General features: G+C 42.8%; 1 protein-coding gene across 1 annotated transcript; it reads right to left on the bottom strand.

The window, feature by feature from the left end:
- Positions 1-1,137: 1,137 nt before the first annotated feature.
- LOC135096214 (poly [ADP-ribose] polymerase tankyrase-2-like) lies at positions 1,138-22,429 on the bottom strand. Its single transcript, XM_063997584.1, has 22 exons — positions 22,212-22,429; positions 18,685-18,909; positions 18,136-18,231; positions 17,658-17,865; positions 17,183-17,327; positions 16,508-16,616; positions 15,905-16,026; positions 15,181-15,382; positions 14,242-14,382; positions 13,258-13,489; positions 12,984-13,149; positions 12,463-12,651; positions 11,787-11,888; positions 11,315-11,512; positions 9,978-10,203; positions 9,631-9,784; positions 8,943-9,103; positions 8,582-8,772; positions 7,950-8,133; positions 7,480-7,588; positions 6,699-6,855; positions 1,138-6,195 (listed from the first exon to the last, which is right to left on the bottom strand). Exons 1-22 carry the CDS (start codon positions 22,393-22,395, stop codon positions 6,109-6,111), a joined length of 3,588 nt encoding a protein of 1,195 aa, XP_063853654.1. The 5' UTR covers positions 22,396-22,429; the 3' UTR covers positions 1,138-6,108.
- Positions 22,430-23,089: the final 660 nt, after the last annotated feature.

Below are 23,089 nucleotides of genomic sequence, written 5' to 3'. Positions count from 1 at the left end.
ATAATTTCATCACTGGTAGCCTGTGTAGCTCGCCAGGCATCAAATTATTCATAGCACCGTGCCCTGATACATAGTACAGGAAGGTGATCGGGATTTCATGAAGGGAGGAACAATAGACGAGAAGGTCGAGTGATCGAGGCGAAGGGATTGAAAACAGTAAATGATGGTTCCTCCTCTTCTTATTCAGCCCTCGTGGTGTGTTACTGACTTGTTAATCTTCTTAATCAATGAGATATTTTTTTGCCATGCAGTGTAAATGTGTAAGCTTTGAACCGCATCCCTAAACGTCTTAGGGCCTTCTTTCAAATTTCACCAGGCTTCTGCATCCCGCAACGCACCAGTACGATGACAAGACCAGTGGGTGAAATTAAGTACGTGAAATGAAAACATGATTCTGAGAAGTATGACGCTTTGAAATGTCACCTTGCATATATTTTTAACTCTAACAGCCTCCTTCAAACTCCACCATAGGGGAAAAAATTATAAAACAAATGGCAGAATTAAAACCTGTGAAGTGAAACATGCCATTTGACTCCCGCCGTGTAATTATTCTGAGAAGTACGGTGCTTTGAAATGTCACGCGGCATAACCGTGAGAGTCTCTCCCCTCGAGGCCTCGCGGTGCTCCCTGACCTTTGCCAGCTTCCCGCAATTATACCGAGCAGGAAGCAAAGGCGATTGTTGGCGCAGGCATTAAGTAAACATGGAGAGAGAGAGAGAGAGAGAGAGAGAGAGAGAGAGAGAGAGAGAGAGAGAGAGAGAGAGAGAGAGAGAGAGAGAGAGAGAGAGAGAGAGAGAGAGAGAGAGAGAGAGAGAGAGAGTGTTCCTCCAATTTTTCCTTAAGTTTTTCCAATATACTTTATCTTCTATGGGAAAGCTGTCCTTTTTCTTTCAAAATGTATGTCTCTGGTAATATTATCTATATTTTTCCTACTTTCCTTTAGATTTTGTAGTACACCGCTCATCTCTACCACCTCTTCATCTTCTATGGGAAAGGAAAGCTGTCCTTTTTCCAGTGAGTGTGTGTGTGTGTGTGTGTGTAAACAGCTGGATCAATTCCCATCGCAGCAGCTCTCGTCTCAGGGAGGGAGGCAAGACAGGCTGAGCCCATCAGACCATGCACAACATATGAGTGAGCAAATAGTTCACATTTTATTGGAGATAATATGTACATCATAATGTAAAAAGTATGAGTCAATTATTTACACAGATTTGTACAAAGAAAGTCAAACATGAATTATGCTTTGATAGCAGAGTATTAAATAACCAAGGATTATAAAAACTCTAAGTGATACCATGGGCTGGAGGAACATGCAAGCAGTGGTGGTCCCTCAGACAGGTGCTGTCACTCCGTGAGACCCACACGCAGGGCAAGGAACCCAACAACAAAGCAACACTTCCCAACTCACGCCAGCAGGCAACCAAGGGCAGCAACCAGTGGAATCAACCAGCTGGAAGCAACCACACGGTAGCAACTATGAAGCAGCAACCAGGTGGTGGCAACCAAGTAGTGGCAACCAAGTGGAAGTAACCAAGTAGTGGCAACCAAGTGGAAGCAACCAGCTGGAATCAACCAAGTGGCAGCAATCAAGTGGGGCAACCAAGTAGAAGCAACCAAGTGGCAGCAACCAAGTGGAAGCAGCCAAGTGGAAGCAACCAAGCCTTTCCTCAGCTAGTGCAGGTGCTAAAGTGAGCAAATGGAGCAAACACATGATGAACCACCCACACCAACACCCTCTGTGCCCTGCCTGGCTGGATGCAACACAGGCAACACTCTCCTGAAGCAACAGAGCACCATGTAACATGAACACTGAAGGGTAGCAGGTCTGTCTCCCTCTCTGGCACACCTCTGACACATGAGCTGCCTCCAGTGCCTCCGCCTGGCCAGCCTGAGAGAGTGCTGGACCAGGCCTGCCTCACCCCATGGCCTGTACTCTCAAACGCTCTGCTCTTGCATCACAACCATTTTCAAAGGCCACAGAGATGATTAGCCAGGTTCTCAAGAGTGTTTCTCCTGTTCACAATATAGAAATGTTGTTAATCTGTCACAAGAATCACAAAAACACCCTTAAAAACCTGAGTAACTTCAACTAGAGCCTTTTGAATGTAATGGAAGTGCAGTGCAGAAGTGTTTCAGAATATGATCCCATGACTGGGGACTCTTGCAGATTCAAGCAGCAAGTGGGTAATAGGATATCTCATGATTCCTAATCTTTACTCATACAAACGAATGGGCGGATCAAACCTGTTTTAAATTTTGGCAGCTTTTTTTCAAGCAGTAATCTTCCAGTATTTCTTAATGTGTACGTACAGAAATGAACGAGTGGAACGTGAAGTTAAGACTATTCCTTTTTTTTTAACAAGTACATGCAGGGGTGTGCTCATTCATGATACGCGCTGCTGCAATGGATATATCACAGAACAATAATGAACAACACAATGAAACATGAGTGAGCATAGTACATCATCACATGGATTCAAACAACTCAAACCACCTTATCAAGGCAAAATAAAGTAGTACATACACATATATACTGTATACCAGAACCATGCTAATTAACAGCATTTGAGCTCTTTTTCTGCTTTCCTCAACACTGTGGAGAAGCCGAGTCTGGCGGGTGTGGAATTACTCTTCACTGCATCGCCTCCTCAGGCATTGAAGACACAACACAGCTAAGGATACAGAACTCAACACAAAACACAAAGAAATTCCCTTCCTCATTCAAAATCAAGTCTAATTTATTGATGCAGAACCTCTCACAGCCATCCTCTACAACCTGCCTCTCAGCAGATAACTTTGGGTGAAGTCTGCAAGTAGTTACTATGGAATTCAGTAAAATATTAACATCCACTTGTTTTTTTTTTTTAGCCTGGAAAATGTTACCCCCAATATTTCTGGCTGACATTTCCCCAGAGCTCACACCACTGCATGAGTGATGAGCAAGAAGTGCTTGTTACAACAAAAAGGAATGTGCATGGGACGTTTGGCCTCACTGGATGACGAGGAACACCAACGAGATGCTTCAGAGAAAAAAATATATATGAATGCGTAAAGTTTCATTCCTGTTAACTCTTACGTAAGCCTATGAATGAACGTACTAAAATATAATATTGCACTTAAATATCGTTACTTGACCCCACAAAAGTTTAATGCCCTGAACATCGTGCCATGAATTAAATCCTTTCTTAAGTCAGCTATTTTCTTCATCTTACAGTGGATAAAGTATGATTTAATAACAAAGCTGCAATTACTCTATTTGTTAATACTCTTTTTTAACATGTCTATAATAATTTTGGACACATAATTTCCCACAAGGCCTTCTCTTCCCTGGAGAAGTGCCGGGGACAGACGTCAAGCGTGACACAGGCCACTGAAGCCAGCCTCTGCTCGGCCTGCATCTCACACATCACTCAACACGGAGATTCTCAGAAAACATGTACGTACATGCTACACACTTGAGGGCATTCCAGCAGCAACATTCACCGCACATCACAAAATGCCAGTCGTGTCACAAAGCACTTGATCAAACGGCCTCAAGCAGTGAATGTGAATGTCCTGCTGTGTTCACATTCCTTCATTTCTTCAACACTTAAGATATATATATAACTATAATCTGCTTCACCACTTTCTGTCATATCAGTTTAGTCATTTGAGGATAAGCAGTCATACAAACAATACCATTTGCTGATTGGTCTTCATATTGCCATTTCATTTTAAATCTTGTGGCAAATTTGCTTTATTCTGACCAAAACCATAATCTAATTTTATGATGCCAGAATTTTATTTTTTATTTATTTATTTATTTACTTTTATTTTTTTTTATAATCTGGTACCTCTTTAATAAGTATGGGTAGACTGGGTAAATTTACAGATAGGTGGAGTAAGGTGGATAAGTTTTATGTGGGGACTGCCACATGTAGGCCTGACAGTTTCTGGCAGCTTATCTTCTTGGGTTCTTAATGCAACATTAGACAGCTGCAGGTCTCAAAACAAGATGGGAATAGGTAGACTGATCAGCAAGAGAGAGTATCTATGAATGGGAGTATTACCATGTCTCTGTGTCCTCAAGTGGCTAAAGTACCATGACAGAGGTGGTGACACAGTGCATATAGTCAAGAATTTCACCAGATCTAAATCCTACTTAAAAATTTTTCACCCTTTGCGATTTAGATAACAATACTTTGATGCCATACAGTGAAATCTAGATAAGTCTGAAGGGTTCTGTTCTTAAAAAACTTTATATCATAATTTGGAATGTTGCGACTTATAATAATACGTGAACGTGAAGATGAATAAAAGACAATGTTATAATGATCAGCCTGTGGTCATCGCCTGCATTACTGTAAGTGGCAGGTTGTTCTCTCTTCAGGAGCTGTCTTGTGTGGATTAATGGATCTTTAGCAGTCTCATTTCATTATGTTTTCTAAGCCATTAGTAACTGCACATGTATAAAGACCTGCAATAATTCCTGCCTTGTTTAAGTTAGTGGAACATTTGCAGACTCCTTATTTCCTTATGTTTTCTTAGCTATTAGTAACCTGTACATATATAAAGGCCTGGAATAATTCAGTATTTGATTTGGTATTGAAAGAATGAGTGTAAAGTAGGAGTTTTGGTCAGTCAGGATGGCCAAGGCTCTTTCTAACATATGCTTTGACTTACCAAGGTTTCACTGCATTTATAAATATCCCTGATGTAAATCTTCCTTAATAAAAAGTAGACCATGAAAGAAACATAAACATTACACCATCTGAAACCCTAAATAAACACAATACTAGAAGTATCCATCTGGAAATGCTTTCATATCCTCAATAAAAATTTAGAAGACAAACATTCAAAACACTGAACATCAATGATATAAATCTTAGTCCCAGCACAGCCAACTGCTCACCAGCGACAGAAACCAATGCTCGTGGTATCAGCATGAAGCTCTAAACATCAAGACGAAAAGCTTAAACTAACTTGACACCTGGATTAGTTTCCTCGCAATGTTAGAAGAACACATGAAACCTTATATACAACAGCTCATAGGAGATATAAGGAAATATAGTAATGCAAACAGTAATTTCCACACATTCTTTCTACATGGAATGACTAAGTTTAAATAGCGATGCCCCCACCACAGGTCAGAGAGGTCGACACTCGTGCCAGAGAGCTCGGCGCATTCCTAGGTCGTGACGAGGAACAGAGTCACTGAGTCGCACGGCTGACCCTCATGCAAGCCTGGACTATCTGGGAGCATTTCACACTAAGCAGGATCATGCCAACTTTCCTGGCCACTTACTAAAGACTCCACATTAAAATCACAACCACTTATATGGGAGTAATGAGGATTCCTTCAATCACACCAACAGTTGGGTCTTTGCTGGTCTTGACGCAGAGACCAACGTTGTATCAAAAGTGTATAAGTCTTGGCAGGCAGGAGACCCACACCTGCCTGGCCACTGGTGCTCTGGAAGTGTTCTGACACTGCTGTGCCGAGTTACAGATCATAAGGATACCACAGCTCAGTACCAAACAATTTCTGGGAGGAAAGGAATGAAGGCAACCATGTCCATGTCCTCTGCAGCAAGATACCTCTGCAGGAGTTTTACAAGTCAAGCACAGTGGAGGAATTTATCCGGAAGATGGACACTTATCAGAAACCTATATACTGAACCAGCTGCATTTGTGACTAGGAGGAAAAGAAGAAGCATGCAGTACTAGTATGCAGATATCGTGTGTCATGGTCACCTGCAGACAGACGTCACTGTGGGGACTGGATGCTGTCTGTATCATGAGGCATCAACTGTCACAAGTACCGTGTGTGGATATAAATAATGAGGCTGCGCTTAACATTGCATGGCTGCCCAAACGACAATGGATGCCAGAGACTCCAGCTGATGGTAAATTATAATGAAGTATATTTTAAGTAGGAAAGTCATTGTGTGTGTGTGTGTGTGTGTGTGTGTGTGTGTGCTTGGGTCCACAGCTGGAGTCCTGCTGCTGGTGTGGCTGAAGGAGTGAAGGAGTGCGGGTGTTGGACAGTGGTGATCCAAACACTCAGGCTTCCCTACCACAGAGCTACCCCTCAGTTTGGCCTACAGGAGAATAGTCACCCCACACTGGTCAATCGTTGTCTCGGCTGCCGTCCTCCTTGGGCCCCGCCTCCTCCGGCTTGACGATCTGGTAGGTGATGAGGTACTCCGGGTAGGCCTGTGTGGCAAGGTACAGGGGTATTGGTTGGCAGGACACGTTAAGCAGTTACTTGTACATCTATCTATATACTATATCAGCAATCCCACACAACCCAACTCTTCTTGTACATACTGGGAAAAAAAAAAAAAAAAAAAAAAAAAAAAAAAAAAAAAGTGAGAAAAAAGGAAAAGAAGCAATACAAATAACACATAGCACACACCGGTGAATTTGTAATTATCAATAAGCTGTGTTCCTTAAGAAAACTTTCACAAATCAAAATTTCATTAGGATCAACTGTAGACTTTTAATTGAATTTAATACACAATTCACTATCTTTGGTGGACTTCCTATGTGATTTCCATTCATAAACACTAATTCAGCATTCACAAATCAGCACAGAGGAAAAGTTATTTGCTCATAATGTAAAAAATCTACAAAAATGTGTGTGTGTGCATAATGATTCACTTGTACTGACAGACACTGAGAAAGGCAAAGAGTGTGGGTGACCATAGCAATCTCACCTGCTCTCCTCTATAGACCACATATTCCGGGTAGCAGAGGCCGCCAGCACTGGGCCGCCCCACAACAGAATGGTGGCCGGGAGGTGCGTGGGCCATCTTCATTGCTGAGAACTGGAGGAAGGACTTGCCCAAAGTGACACGACAAAGAAGCAGTTGTCTGTAGGAGTAAAAGTGGAAGCAGGTCAGGTCACTGATAAATAATGGATTGTGGTTTTAACATTCATATCAAATGTCTTGGCATCTTATCTTGATCACATTATAGCATGGTGTAGTGCAAGTTATTGGGGTTTACAGGTGTCCTCATCATTTTAGTAACATTCTAACAAGAATTCTAGTCATGAAAGGGAAAAAATATGCAAGCCCAACCCATCATCTCTGTGGCTTTTGGATTTTTTATGACAGTCCCAAAGGAAGCCTGATCCCAAAGATTTAAGGAACATAAGACACATTAACAGAATTCACATGTGTTTTCATAGTTCTAGGGAAAGTTTAAAGGATTCTGCATATTAATGGTACAGGAAAAGTGGAAACTAACAAAGCATCTGTGACTTTTGAAAATGAAAGGTATAAGTGTTTAACCTTCTGACTGCTGGATAACTAAAGAATGACACTTGATACTAAATTTCTTTAACAGAAGAGGTCTAAACTACATGATCACTCATTTCAAAATTATATTCTTGACTACACCAAACAGCTTCCTTAAGCCTGAGATGTTGTAGCTGGCAGAGGATCAAGAATGCAAGCCTTTCACTCAGAGGACCTGCATAAGCTGAAGCCTGACCTGTAGCATGAGTAGCAAGATCTGTCTTTGTGCACCGGACACCCACTTCCCCCTCCAATGCCGTACACATACTGGTTGCTCTTGGACGAGTGCTCAGCAAAGTAGATTCCTGAAAGAGAGAAAAATTATATATTAAGATCTTCTGCATCACACTGGCAAATGATCAAGTAAACATTATATTAAGATCTGCATCACATTCATAACACAAATCTGAACATCATATCATTCAAATAACCCCCACACACATACACACACACACAAAACAGGAGTTACACTATACTATAACACTCATAACTATTCTTTTGTCTTTAGTTTTAACCTGTTTCTATATGGAGTAACTATTTCTTCTTATCCTTTTTCACCTTTTCCTGTCCTGCACTCCATTCTCTTAGACCCAAATAGCACAACAACACTCACATCAACACCTAGCATTCATGTTCCCTTACAAACCCAAGCACTGCACCACACACCTGCTCCAAACATGCCCCCAATGTAGGCATGTCTCTCGTCGAAGCCTTTCTGAACGATAGCAGAGATGAAGGGGGAGCCGTGGAAGAGCATCCTCTCAGTGGACTGCCCATTGCTCTCCTCTGCCACCTCCCGCCGCCGGTGTGTGTAGCGCTCCCACAGACGCTTGTTGCGGATCTTCTGGATCTGTTGGAGTGGAGGGTAGTGGGTGAGGCACATGCCAACGTAAGGACATAAAAAATTAAGGGAAGCTGCAAGAAGCCATGAGGTTGACACATGACAAGAAGTAGTCTGTGCATTATTACTGTTTCTTTTTTATGTAAGAGGTGTTCTGGCCAAGGGCAACACAAAGTAGTGAACAAACAAAAGGACCACTTAAGTTTATGCCAATCCCAAAAGAGAGAAGTTCAAAGGAATATCCAAAATTATGAGGCAGAAAATCTTGTTTATTTGATGGATTTCTCTACACCAAAAATAGTGAAATTTCTTATGATGGTCAAGTCTGACACAATCCCTTCCCTCAACAAGACAACAAAGCACAAGTACTGTCAGCAAGTAAAGCAGCATCCCTCGCCTTAAGAATCCCTCACTACCACAATGCAACTTATAGGTAGTGTCAACAAACCTCCCGTACCTTGACAACATTGTACTTGGCAAATATCCCGCCAGCGTGGCCGTTGTCGCGGTGCTCCCTGATGGTGGCCTGCATTTCCTCCTCTACCGCGATGAACTCCCGATCCTCCCGACACAGGTCCAGCAGCAGCGTGCCTTGGGAGGAGCCGCTGCTGTTGTTGCTGCTGCCACACCCGCTGCTCACCAGGCCGTCTGTTGGGGAGACAGGTGGATGTAATCTAATATCTGGATGACCAATATATGTACATACATGCATATACCAAGGCGGTCTCCAAGAAAAAAGGAGGTAGCCAAGACAAAGAAATTCCCTTTTTGCCCTCCCCCCTGGGCAACATAAGGCAGGGTAGTTGGTGGGGACTCACTGTGTTGGATGAGAAGTTTTTCCACGCCCTTGAGCAGCTTGTGGCGGTGACCATATGCATTGATGCCAATGGTCTTAAGCTCCTCATGGCCCATCTCTGCCAGGATGTCCAGCGTGATGTCCTCCCGCTCAAAGATGTCCCGCAGGTGGTCCAATCCCAGGCTGTGAAAAGATATGTAAAAACATGAAGTATTTAATTATATGTCCACTAGAGTGTGCTTTTTGTGCTATTTATATTGTAGGGGAGGGCAAACACAACTACTGAGAGATAACTAAAGATAAATGAGTAATGAAAAAAAAACTAGTCTATAAAATTCCTAGTCTCTGAACAAAATACACTGATACATACATACATACATATACTAAGGCTGTCTCCCCTAAAAAATAGAGGTATCCAAGACAGAACTTTCACAGATAGTTTAGGGAAAATAAAACGTTTAAATTTTCTACACCCTCTGGAAAATCAAACTTGAGCTTAACATTCTAGACATTCATTTCCTCTTCACTTGATTGTATAGTTAATGTAAAGTGAATCCCGATCTCTTGCTTTCAGCTGACAAAAAGAGGCAGGAGGGTTTGATGCATGATTACCCACAGTGACCAGTGCACCTCAAGACTTAATGGAGAGAAATTTAGTGTGTGTGTGTGTGTGTGTGTGTGTGTTTATTCTTCCAAGCACAGCTAATCACCTATTGAGGAAGGAGGCAATGCTCATGTTGACAGGCGTGTCTGGGGTCGTCTCACAGCGGGAGTGGTCACAGCAGCCGTCCCCAATGCCTGGCGAGGAGCCCAGCACCGGTGTGAAGGTCAGGCTGGCACCGGACGGCATCATCACTGTCTCAACTGGGGAAGAAAATGAGAGATTATGTACATAAGTTCAATTTTTCTATCTTATTTTTCTTCTTTACAGTTATTGTGAGAAAAGGGATTATGTACTGGGAAAAAAGACATTATGTACACAGGCTAAATTTTTCTTTTCTTTTCTCCTCTTTGGTGAATCACCAGAGACAAGAACACTGACAGGAACACCACCAACCTTCTGCGCCAATGTTGTTGATGGATATCATGGAGGGTGCCGGGGATACAGTGGGCTGAGCGGCAGCCTTGCAGGGCGTGCCAGGCGGCTTGGGGGATGACGGGGAGACAGGCGGTGGCACGCTGCCTCCTGTGGCTGGCGTGAGGCTGGGCTGGCTCATCATGGCATCCTGCAGCAGGCTCCTCACGTCCTCTGCTGTGGCAAGGTGAAGGGGAGTCTGCCCCTCCTGTAGCGTAAGTGACACCATATCAGTAAGTACAAGTCTCGCTCTCTCTCTCTCTCTCTCTCTCTCTCTCTCTCTCTCTCTCTCTCTCTCTCTCTCTCTCTCTCTCTCTCTTATGTAGGAGGGGCACTGGTCAAGGGCAACAAAATTTATAAAAAAAAAAAAGGCCCACCAAGGTGCTGGTTCCCAGAGCCAAAATGGATCATAAAAAATTTAAGGATAAGTGTCTTGAAGCCTCCCTCTTGGAAAGTTCAAGTCATAGGAGGAAGGAAACATAGAAATAGGCAGAGAGTTCCAGAATTTACCAGAGTAAGGGACAAATGATTGAGAATACTGGTTAACTCTATGTATACACCAGGCTGGCAATCTTACACCAAGTGGCCCAGACAAAGCATCACACTCACACACACATCATTCAAGCTCTCAGCCGCATCAGCTCCTGGTATAAAAGGAGTCTGGTGGACCACTGTACTACATCCCAGCCTTTCTAGCTCTGCAGCAGGGCCTAAAAGTATTCCCTGCATGTTGAAAGAGGGAACAAAATCGTATCCTATCGAGAGAGAGAGAGAGAGAGAGAGAGAGAGAGAGAGAGAGAGAGAGAGAGAGAGAGAGAGAGAGAGAGAGAGAGAGAGAGAGAGAGAGAGAGAGAGAGAGAGAGAGAGAGAGAGAGAGAGAGAGAGAGAGAGAGAGAGAGAGAGAGAGAGAGAGAGAGAGAGAGAGAGAGATAGTTACCTAGTTGTATTTACCCATTTGTAGTATACAGGGCTTGTACTAATCTTCTTCTTTTAGGTCATTCAAACTATCTCTCTCTATGAAGGATGCTATACTCTTTTTGATAGTGTGTTCTCTCTATCCTGGCTTCTTTTACCATCTCTTATAGTTCATTTTAAATATCTTTCTCTATGAGGGATGCTGAACTTTTCCTTATCTTGCATATTCTATCTATCCTGGCTTCTTTCATCTTTTACTTTTAGTCATTCAAAGTATGTATTTCTATGAGGGATACTACACTTTTCCTTATGTAGTGTGTTGTCCCTATCATGCCTTCCTTCATCCCATCACCTTCAGCACTACAGACGACAGCAAGCAGTGACAAGCACAGCCTCCCACTGACCTGGTTCTTAAGGTAGGGGTCAGCACCATGGGCCAGCAGCAGAGCACAGAGCTGAGTGCGGCCCTTCTGAGCTGCCTCATGTAGGGGAGTGAAGCCCCACCGGTCCGTGGCATTCACTGCTGTCTGGAATCTGATGAGAAGGGCAGCGATGTCCAGGTGTCCGTAGGATGAGGCGTTGTGCAAGGGAATGAGTCCTCCCTGCAAAACAAAAGTTAGTGTTATTTACCTTACTCTTGCTTCCAGAATATGAGGCAAAGGACATATAAATAATTTGTATGTAGCTTTTGCCAAGACAAGAGCAAAATCTATCACCATAACTATTCATACTTGAACAGACACACACAGTTAACCATAAAACATCACAATTCAAGTGAGAGAATAAAAAAATCATCACTACAACTTGTCACACTTCAGTTCTTTCATGAAACACAGACACAGTGGTAATGCTTAGTGAGTAAAGAGTCACACTGACCTTATCTTGAGCATTGACATCAGCACCATTCTCCAGGAGGTACTCAGCCACCTCCAGGTTGTTGTAGCCGGCCGCCAGGTGCAGTGGGGTGGAGTTGCGGCCCTGCACCACACACAGACAACACCATTAGCGCACACCAGCCAAGATCAGTACACAGTGTTAGCGAGGACTTCCAGATGTGACCCCAATGCATAATCACCTAAGTTATGATACAGACAGTGAATAAATTATGTATTTCTGATATGGACACATGAGAACACCATCACAAGATACAGATAATGAATACAATACCTTTTTTTTTAATATGATCAGTACTTAAAAACACAATAACACTATCACATGATATAGATGGTGAATAAATTGCTTGTTTCTGATGTGGACAGAGGGGGAGAAGAGGGGAAAAGAAGGAAGAGAAGACCAAGAAATTAGCAAAGAAGAAAGTGAGGAGATGGAAAACATAAAAGCTGGGAGTAATGCCAAATAAATGAAGGGGAGAAAGGAAAAATTAGATCATAATAGAAATAATATGAGTTATGGAAGAGATGAAAGGATGGATGAGACAGAGAGGGGAGGATTAGGGAGAAAAGATGAAGACAAATGAATGAAAGGGAAGAGAAAAAATTAGGTCTCATCACCACCACCACCACCACCACCACCATTGTCACCACCATCTTACCTGTGAGTCACGACAGTTGATGTTGTCTGGGTTGAGCAGCTTCTGTACCCGTGCCAAGTTGCCCTTCTTGGCAGCATCCAGCAGCGCTGCGTCGCCCCGCAGCAGGTCAGCCACGTCCTGGTCGCTCTCCTTCACCAAGTCTAGGGCAGTGTGGCCATCTCTATTCTTGCGGTTCACGTCTGCTCCATGCTGTGGGAAAGGAGTGATGGTGAGGGAGTGGCTGGGTGATCTATAGCAAAGGTGATGATGATGTGTTGTTGTTGTTGTTGTTGTAGTAGTAATAGTAATAGTAGTAGTAGTAGTAGTAGCTACAGTAGTTATGGTAGTAGTTTATATGAACATCTTTTATGAAAACACACAAGACAAATTTCATGTATGTTACGTGACCAATAAATATTATTATTATTATTATTATTATTATTATTATTATTATTATTATTATCTCTTCTCTTCTCTTCATAAAGTACCACCAAACAGCAACACATAATAAATCAAAACACAGCAACACGTCACCACCTCACCTTGAGCAGCAGCTTCACAATGTCATACTTCCCCTTGGCAGCTGCCTCGTGCAGTGGAGTGAACTTCCACAGGTCGGCCACATTGACACTGGCTCCATGACGTACCAGTAGCTCCGTCACCTCATAGTGGCCATAGGAACATGCATTGTGCAGGGGAACCAGGCCACTGTGAAGGAGGGCAGGTGGAAAATTTAGTACTGGTAAAGGAATAGGAAGTTTGATGTATTGAGTTTTCAGAGTAACACATCTAGTCCACTAAACAACATCCACTCACCCCTTATCCTTGGCATGCACATCCGCCCCGTGCTGCAGAAGGTACTCCACGATGGGCACGCGGTTGTACCCTGCGGCAAAGTGGAGTGGGGTGGAGTGGCGGCCATCGAGGTCCCTCACATTGACAAGGTGAGGCTGGGCGGTGAGGATGCGGCGCACACAGTCAATGTCCCCTGACTTGGATGCCTCAAGGAGCTGCTGTTCTGTGTCTACTCCAGGGCCTGGTGGGTCTTCTGTGAGGGAAGAGAGAGGGAGGGTGGTTAGGTAGGTATGAGTAAGAGGAGTGAAGAGTGCTAGGTAATGAGGGAGGTAGTGAAGTAAGGAGAAAATTAAAGACAGAGTTAGAGGGAGAGGGAGGTTAGATGGGTACGAAGGAGAGGGGTGAAGAGTGCTTGGTAATGAGACAGTGAAGTATGGAAAAACATTTTAGACAGTTATGGGGAGAGGGAGGTTAGGGAGGTACAAGTGAGAGGGGAGTGAAGGGTGTTGGGTAATGAGTGAGGCAGTGAGGTAGGGAAAATATTGTAGAGTGAGTTATAATGCTATAACACCAATGTTATCTGAATTTTTTCCTGTAACTGTTTTAGCCTTTCCTCAAGCTTCATTAAAACATCTGGTGCATGTTTAGAGTACAATTTTAGAAGAAATCACTGATGGCAACAGTCAATTACCTGTATCACTATTTTTCCTCGGTATAATCACCTAGGGTTACTCAAATGAAGGAAAGAAGTGTTATACTATCACTGACAGCCAAAAAAACATGAAATTATGTAGGATTACTTAAATGAAGAAAAGGTGTCATATTATCACTAGATATCAAGTTAAATTATTTAGGATTCCTCAAATAAAGGAAGAACTGTTGAACTGTCATTAATTATCAAAAGATCAAGTAAGGAAGCTACACTCTGCTTTCTGCCCAATTCTGCTTATCATCCTGAACTTTTCAGACAACCAGTTCAGCTCACACCCTTCCTGAGGCACCCACCATGAAGCAGCCGCTGTACACTGTCAGTGGAGACCTGTGTGGCGGTGTAGCCCTGGAGGGAGATGATGGAAGGGTCCACTCCATACTGTAGCAACACCCGACATGCCTGCACATCCCCCTCCCGCCCACACCGGTGCAATGCTGAAATATACAAACACACCTTGTATACACATGCTACTGGAAAGATATGTCATGGGTCTAGAGTGGATACAGTGTTCTGGTATAGGACTGTGGGGTTGAAATTTTAACTCTGGCTTACCACTATACAAAGGAAAGGAAGGGAAACATACAAACATACCCTGAATACATGTTAATGGAAAGACATGTTATGGTTCTAAAGTGGATACAGTGCTTTGGTATGGGGCTGTGGGACTGAATTCTTAACTCATGCTTCTCACAATACAAAGGAAAGGAAGAGTAGGAGTGAAAGTGGGAGAGGAGCAGAGAGGGAAAGTGTATGGGCAGCCAAGTGGAAAGGATACTCTCATTCACTTGTTATCATTGTATTAACTAATTTTACCTGGCACCTGGTCTCTAAGTAAGACTAACTTTACCTGCCACCTCTTTCAACTACTCTTTTCTCTGTCAATTCTATGCAGGACTACCACAAACAATTCATCACACACAGTCACCAAGCACAGCACCTCATTACCTGTCTGTCCAGGGCTAACTTTACCTGACAGCTCTTCCACCTACTCTCCATCAGTTCTAGTATACAAGCCTACCACAAACATTCCAGCTCACTACACACAGTCACCAAGCACCTCTGCTCACATGTCTGTCCAAGACTATCCAGGGCTAACTTTACCTGCCACCTCTTACACCTACTCTCTTTCTGTCAATCTGTAAAGGCTTTACACAATCCATCACTCTGACTTACCACACACACAAGTTACCAAGCCAAGCCACAAAGTACACACCATCACCTTCTCCCCTCACCTGTCTGTCCGAGGCCATCCAGTGCATTGACCTTAGAGCCGTGCTTCAGCAGCAGCTCCATGATGTCACAGTGGCCCTTGTCGGCACATACATGGAGGGGCGTCAGGAACTCCTTGTTCTTCTCCTGCAGAGGCGCGCCCTTCCTCAGCAGGGCCTCCACAATGCCTCGCCGCTTGCTGCCCGTGGAGGAGACTGCGCAGTGCTGCAGGGATAGTGTGTGTGTGATTATGCCTGTTCATGTCTGTACAAAGCATCAGTTTGGTAATGATAAACATTTTCTTGGTTACTTAGAAATTACATAGCAAAAAAAAAAAAATAAAAATAAAATAAAATAAAATAAAATAAATAAATAAATAAATAAATAAATAAATAAATAAATAGATAAACAAATAAAAATCTTAAAAATTGCACTTCCCCACACAAGCACTGCAAAAGCATAAAATGGAACAGAAAGAGAGAAAATAACAAAAGAATACAAAACAACAATCAAATGAATAGATAGCAACTTCCACACAGAGAGATTCCCAGTCCTTTAACCTCACAAATACATATAATTTTCTTAATGGATATTTTCTTCTTTTCTCTTACTTTAAATCTTCATTAACTGAGTACAAAGTGAGAGAAACAATAACAAAATAAACAAGACTATTTTCACTCTTTCCTTGCTCTGCACCACTATAAATACCACACAAGTAATAATAGCAACACTGAAGGTTGCACTCACAAGTGGAGTATTGCCAGTATATGGATGCTTAAAGTTGATCACTTCAGGGGAGAGGAATTTCTTTAGTCTGGCGGCATCAGCTTGACGACACGCCTCCAGTAAGCTGTGGCCCTTGTACTCATCTGCAAAAGAGAGAGAGAGAGAGAGAGAGAGAGAGAGAGAGAGAGAGAGAGAGAGAGAGAGAGAGAGAGAGAGAGAGAGAGAGAGAGAGAGAGAGAGAGAGAGAGAGAGAGAGAGAGAGAGAGAGAGAGAGAGAGAGAGAGAGAGAGAGAGAGAGAGAGAGAGATTAATTTGTATATAATGATACATAGGAACAAACACCACTCATCAAAATTATTAAAAACAAAGTGCCATTAAAAGTAAAAATAAAAAATGAACTTTCTGTTACTAATACAGAGACATCTAGTAAATTTCGTCCTATTTCTTTGTCTTAAGTTCATTTTCATGGGACTAAGACTATGAATGATATGTGCATGAGTGTGTGGTGCTTTGTCTGGGCCACCCTATTATATATATAGACAGATTGTTTTCCCATTCCTGGTCAGCTTCTATTCACAGTAAGATGATGGCAGAGGAAGCAAGTCATTATATACCAATACTTACATGTGAGTCTCTCCTGCAGTTCCCTTGATGGCGCCACATCAATGGCTGACTTGGAGTGGCAGTTGAGGAGTGTTGGGTCAGCGCCGTGGGCCAGCAGCAGTGAGCACACCTGGGGAGGGATAGCACTGTGAGGGAATGCTGGATATACTGAGGCTCTTGGAGGCATCACTTCCATCTGACTCTTAAACAACTTGCCACTGTAACACCAATAGGGTTCAAAATGCTTTCTTTTTGCCTTCTTTTTGAGGAATGTTATGAGAAAGTCTGGTGTGACTCAACAAAATAATATAAATGCTTAATGTTTATTATAGAATCTGTTCAAAAGAAAGACAGGATGCAAATCAGCAACTTTTCTCACTTAGAACACAATCTCAAAAACTTGTGCTACCCCATTTCAAAATCCAGATATTAATTTCATGTTTTCTCAGCACAGAGTCATTTGTTGTGTTAATTCTTTATCTTTCTAATTAATTTTTTGCCTATCACCCTTTTCTGGAGAATACAGCCTTGGTATATATATATATGTATGCATGTATTAAAGAATCCACAGCTTTCCTATTTTTTTGATTAAGTAAAGTATAACAACATCCACAAACTATCCCATTACTTTTCAGTCAGTAATTTCACATCATCACCACCACAAAGCCCCATCAGCCCTGTCACCCACAGCATTACCTCGACCCTTGACTTGGAGGCGGCCTCATGCAGGGGCGTGAACTGCCACAGGTCCATGGCGTTGACATTGGCACCGTGCTTGATGAGCAGCTCTGTCACCTCAAAGTGGCCGTAGGAGCAGGCATTGTGTAGTGGCACCAGGCCTCTGTGGGGAGAGGAGGGAGATTAAGTCAGGTCTAGTCATCCTCATGCTGTGTCTCTATATTGCATCCATCTTGTCATGACACACATACTAGCATACACAGATGTCATGCCTCATCTCTTGTTTCTCATCAACACACATACAAGCATACACAGATATCTTGTCTCACCTCTTGTTTCTCAACACACACACACACACACACACACACACAACTTCATTCCTCATTATTCATTATTGCCTTGTCTTCCATTCTTCATTCCTATAAACAAAGTAATATATATACATATAAATGTTCAGATATCAACACACTAACACACAGGCCCCCTCCCTCACCCTTTGTCCTTGGCATGCACATCTGCCCCATGCTGCAACAGAATGGTGACAATCTCAGTCCTGTTGTAGCCAGCTGCCAGGTGAAGTGGGGTGGACTTCCTGCCATCCGAGGCATGGCAGTTGACGTTGAGTGGAGTGAGCAGTGTCAGCAGGCGGTCCTCGCTGCCGGCACGAGCAGCCTCCAGCAGCTCCTCCTTCTTGTACTCTCCTGCAGAAGGAAAGATGAGGCATGTGTGCTTTATGTGGTGTGATGTTATTACTCTTTTATTTTATCAATATATTTTCTTTATCTTGTCTGTGTATTTGTCTCTGTCTGTATCTATTTATCTCTTCTCTTACAGGACAGGATCAGGCTTATAATGCCCTATCTTCAAGTAAGAAATTATCATATTTCTCCTTAAAATTTATGTGTACAGTTTTCACACATCATTTAACTCAAAGCTGCACATTGTCCTTCTTGCCACCTGCCGAGCCTTACCTGTGAGCACCGAGCGAGCGTAGGCGTCGGCGAGGTCCAGGGCCGTCTTGCCGTCTGTATTACGGATGCTGTGGTCAGCACCATTCTGGAGCAGCACTGCCAGGAACACAACACATCATATTAATACTACTATACTAACATCAGCCTCCCTAATATTACTACAATTAGTATTCTGAAATAAACACTCATTCCAGAAAACATTCATGTTTCTTTCCTACATAAGGCACATTACTATTAATGATTAAAATAAAGTAAGGAATGACATATTGAAAGTAATTAAGAAAAAAACTAATGACTCTTTTCTACTCTTACGTTTTTATCTTCTTCCTCATTGCCACTAATTTAACAAATATCTGTCCCATTCTAGACTCCTGAGAAGACACATCACGGAATAAAAAAAAAACTGAACACAAATTACACGTGACAAAACACATCAAAACAAGGAATAGCAGAACCCAAAACCTTGAATATAAACAAAACACAAGTGATGATAAACAGAAGCACAATAAGATTATCAGACACAGTCATACCCGTCCATCACCAACCCACCTATACAGACATCAAACTTAGACTTGGATGCAGCCTCGTGTAGTGGCGTGTAATTCCAGTTGTCTCGTGCATTGGGGTCGGCGCCGTGTTTGAGTAGCAGCGATACCACCTCCGCATGGCCAAAGGAGCAGGCGTTGTGCAGGGGAATAAGCCCCCCATCATCCCTCGCCCCCACAGCTGCCCCTAGATTCAGCAGATGCTCCACCACATCACGGCGACCAAAGCCTGGGGAGGAGTGTGTTAGTGAGGATAAGGAATGGAGGTACAGTGATAAGGGAGAGTGAATGAATGGTGAGTAAGAGAGTGATTTGGGAGGGAAGTGTGCATGAGTGAAGGTACGAGTAAGTAATGGGGATAGTGAATGAGTGGTGTGTGAGGGTGATTAAGGAAGTGATGGTGAGTGGTTTGGGATGGTAAATGAACACTGATTAAGAACAAGTGAGTGTTTTAGCAGGGTGAGAGAGATGAGTGATAAAGAACAGGTGAGTGAATATTTTGGAAGGGTAAAAAGTGAATGGTGGATGAGCGAATAGTGATTAAGAGCAGGTGATAGTGAGGGATTTCAGAGAATGAGAGTGAAATAAGTGGATATCATTGACCACCACCACCACCACCAGCATATACAATTCCAACACAAGAGTAAGGTCTCCCCAATGGTCAGGAGATAGAAGCCATATACTGTATCATGTCAGGTCAGCAGGTCTTGCCATGGTTACTGAGTTGCAGAGTTGTAGTGACACTGCTTACCTCCATTACTAACATATGCTAGATAAACAGAGCTGTAGTGAGTTGTAGAGTTGTAGTGACACTGCTTAGCTCCATTACTAACATATACTAGACAAACAGAGCTACAGTATAGAAAAATAGATGCTCAAGTCATCTTATGGTGGGTGTACATAGGCATAAAGAATGTGGGTATGAGGAAAGCATAAGAGGAACAGGTGAGAAAAGACAGTGTGTGTAAGAAGAGCTGTTTACTGAGGAGAAAAGTTAGGCATAAGAGAAGCAGGTGAGAACAGACAGGATCCCAGCAAGTCACTAAGGTGGGTGGAGAAGAAAAGTTAAGAAAGTTTGTAGGGATAGTTAATGTTATACAAGGGACTGTTAAGCTTTAAAGATAATATTGTGAAGTAGTAATAACTGTTAGCAGAAAGGAAACATATTATGCATCTGGGTACAGTTCAAACACCACCAAATGATAAGGAAGGCAGAGCAGCATGTAAGAGGAAAGACACAATGCATAACTGTAACATTCAGCTCAGTACATCAGCCACCCAAGCCACAACACTCCCACTGAGAACCACCATCACATTACTGTATCATTACATCCCTAATTAATATCTGGAATGTACGTTGCCTCATTGTCTGCTTCTCCTTACAATATGTGGAAGTGTATTGTCTCATTAAAGAAAAAGACGAGTTATGATGATGGAAATATTACAAATCAATAATCTATATCCTGGAGTGATTATTTTCTGTTTGGGCTTTAGCAGTGTTACATTACCACTGTGCTTGGAAGGGGGATGAGGCTGGAAGGACAAATGGCATTATGGTGTTCCCTTTTGTTCACCAAGTTATTTGTTTATTTATTTATTTTTCTTTTGAAGGAAGGACATTGGCCAAGGGAAAAAAAAAAAAAAAAAAAAAAAAAAAAAAAAAAAAGGGGCCCACCGAGGTGCTGGTCCCCAAACAGGGTCAAAAGCAGTAGTAAAAAATTACAGGATAAGTGTCTTTGTACAGTCTTTGTAAAGTCTTTATACAGTCATGGTCAGATATTAAGTACTGTACCACACTCCTTTTTACTGTGTTCAGAGTTTTCCCTCAATCTAGTGTCCTCTAATCTGCTAAGAATTTATCTACTGCCAGGTTTTTCTAGAGATTTTTAGCAGATCAGAAGATTCGAGATTCAAAGACACATAAAACACAGTCAGAATGTATACAGTAGGTCATGAAGCATAAGGATCCTAACTATCCACGTGGCCTTTGAAAATAGTCCTAGGTGGGAGTAAAGTGCTTCAAAATATGAGGCAAACATGGTAAACTCAAGCTACAAAATCATGGAGCCAATGTGTGCCTTTGTCCCACTCAGCCTTCCACCTCTTCTAAGCTTTGGTGGATTAACTTATCAGCATGTAAAAGCTTCTGTATGAAGGGTGGTGATTTAAAGGGAGGGGATTAACTAAAACAATTCACACCTTTTGGTTATGCACCCATCGTCTCTCTCTCTCTCTCTCTCTCTCTCTCTCTCTCTCTCTCTCTCTCATCCTTCTCCTTACCCCCAACATCCTCACAACATCTCCAAGCATCACCCCTTTACACATGCTCCTATCCCAAACATCCACCATCATACTCTCTCAATCCTTTCTTGCAAACATGATGATATTCAAGGTTGAACAAGCATCTCTTAATTTTTGTGCGGGATTAATCCTTTACATATAACTTCCACAACTATAGAAGACAGGACAGAGACATCTTTTCCCAACAAACTACAAAACTCTTGACTTGAACACTGCTGAAATATGAACAGATAAGCTTTTACAGTAACATATGATCACTGTTATGGTCCAGGTCATCTTGTGCAAATCTTAACTTTCTAAAATTATTAAAAAAATCATCCACTTGGAAACTATTAGTATATCCTTAGACAGATTTATACACTGACATGGTGTAGGCTTTGTAGTGCACATGACAGTGTTTGGCTGGTGATAACAGACAGGAACAGACAAGGTACACTCATCATGCATTCTTATCTATTATTATCCAGCCTGGCTTTAAAATTGTGAAATACTCCTTGCATGAATCTCTTCCATATCTAGCATGCTGTGTGGCTCTGTGTATTACTTGCTGTGATAATACCTCACTGAGGATAATAATAATAATAATAATAATAATAATAATAATAATAATAACCCCAATGACAAAAATAATAATCACAACACCAGTGACAAAATCCATGATCTACATTTCTGAGGACAGATTTCCAGCACAGAACAGCAAATATGCATGCAAAGCCCAATTTCTTGCAGACAGTGATCCCAAGGCTTCCCTCCCCAGCAGGCTTGCCAGGGATGCTGAGGGCATGACTGGTGGTGCCTGACTCACCAAGAAGCATGACAGGTTAACACTTCTTTTATCCCATCAATGATGCACCACAATAAATACAGGGTGTAGCAGGCACAGAGGCAGGCAAGGTGCCTGGCAGTGGCACCACAGGCAGCCAGGACAGTGCCACGTTGCCTATGGGCCAGGACACGGCAGCAGTGTGTCCTAAGAGGTGAGGTGCTGAGTGCTGAGGCCAGGCAACAAAGGCAGCACTTGACAGCACACCAGGCCATTCACCTTTTCGCTGCACTGCTCGCCAGCACACCATACCTGAGGGCCTTCACTCCTGACCAAGCAGTGCTGCTGGGCCCTGCTGTCCCAGCCTAGCAGGACAGCAGGGCAGGGCTAAGATAAGTTGGGTGAAAGTACCAAAACGCACCAAGGCCTGCCAGCCCGGGGAGCAGCAGCAGCAGGCAGCCACTCACCTGCTGCGAAATGTAGAGGCGAGGATTTCCTGCCCGCCGTGTCTCTCGCGTTCACATTCTGCGGCGTCACCAACTTCTTCACCCTCACCAGGTCTCCGTTCCTGCACGCCTCGAAAAGCTCACGCAGAGGGTCGTTCCCAGAGATTTCATTCTGCGAGGCCAAGGCAGACCTCCTAGAAGCCATTGTGCCATTGTAACCCACTGAGGCAGTTGTTCCGAACCCTGCCTGACTCGCTGCGCTACATAAAACACGCACTCTCACTCCCTCCACACTATATATAAACCTCATTTAACATATTTATACAACACAATTAAAAATTTAAAATCCATTAATTGATATGTGTGGATGATGGCTATATGCTACAGGGTCAAGATATTATTTAATCAGGAAAGTGGCATAGGAATCGGACAAAGTAAATATCTCGCGGGATGCGAGAGTCTGCGAGGTGTTTTGGGAGTGACGTCACTAGCAGTCTGCTGGCTGGCGGGAACTTGAAGATTTATCTTTAATCGACTTTTTATACGTTTACTCGATGTACATGATCATTTTTATGTTACCTTTTCTACAGTGGGGTGTTAGAGAGTGAGACGGAGAGATGGACTAGAGGCGGAGAGGCAAAGAAAGGGAGTAAGAGAGAAAACTGAGGAGACTTCCATGGCGCCAAGAGGAAAAAAAAAAATTATACTTTTACTCGAAACTTGTGGCCATCTTTGTGTTATCTGTGCTATGAGAGGGAGACAGGAAGTGAGGTGAAGGTGTGGACTTAAAGTGGAAGTGCAGAAAAAGCGAGTAAAGGAGGAAAACACAGTGGAAAGGAGTAAACTGGAGACAACATGGTGACAACCCCGGAAACTTGGGAGTGTTGTTTTCCTTGAAA

This window comes from Scylla paramamosain, chromosome 3, assembly GCF_035594125.1.
Source record: "Scylla paramamosain isolate STU-SP2022 chromosome 3, ASM3559412v1, whole genome shotgun sequence".
Classification (NCBI taxonomy): domain Eukaryota; kingdom Metazoa; phylum Arthropoda; class Malacostraca; order Decapoda; family Portunidae; genus Scylla; species Scylla paramamosain.
This window is presented reverse-complemented; position numbering and strand designations above follow the sequence as displayed.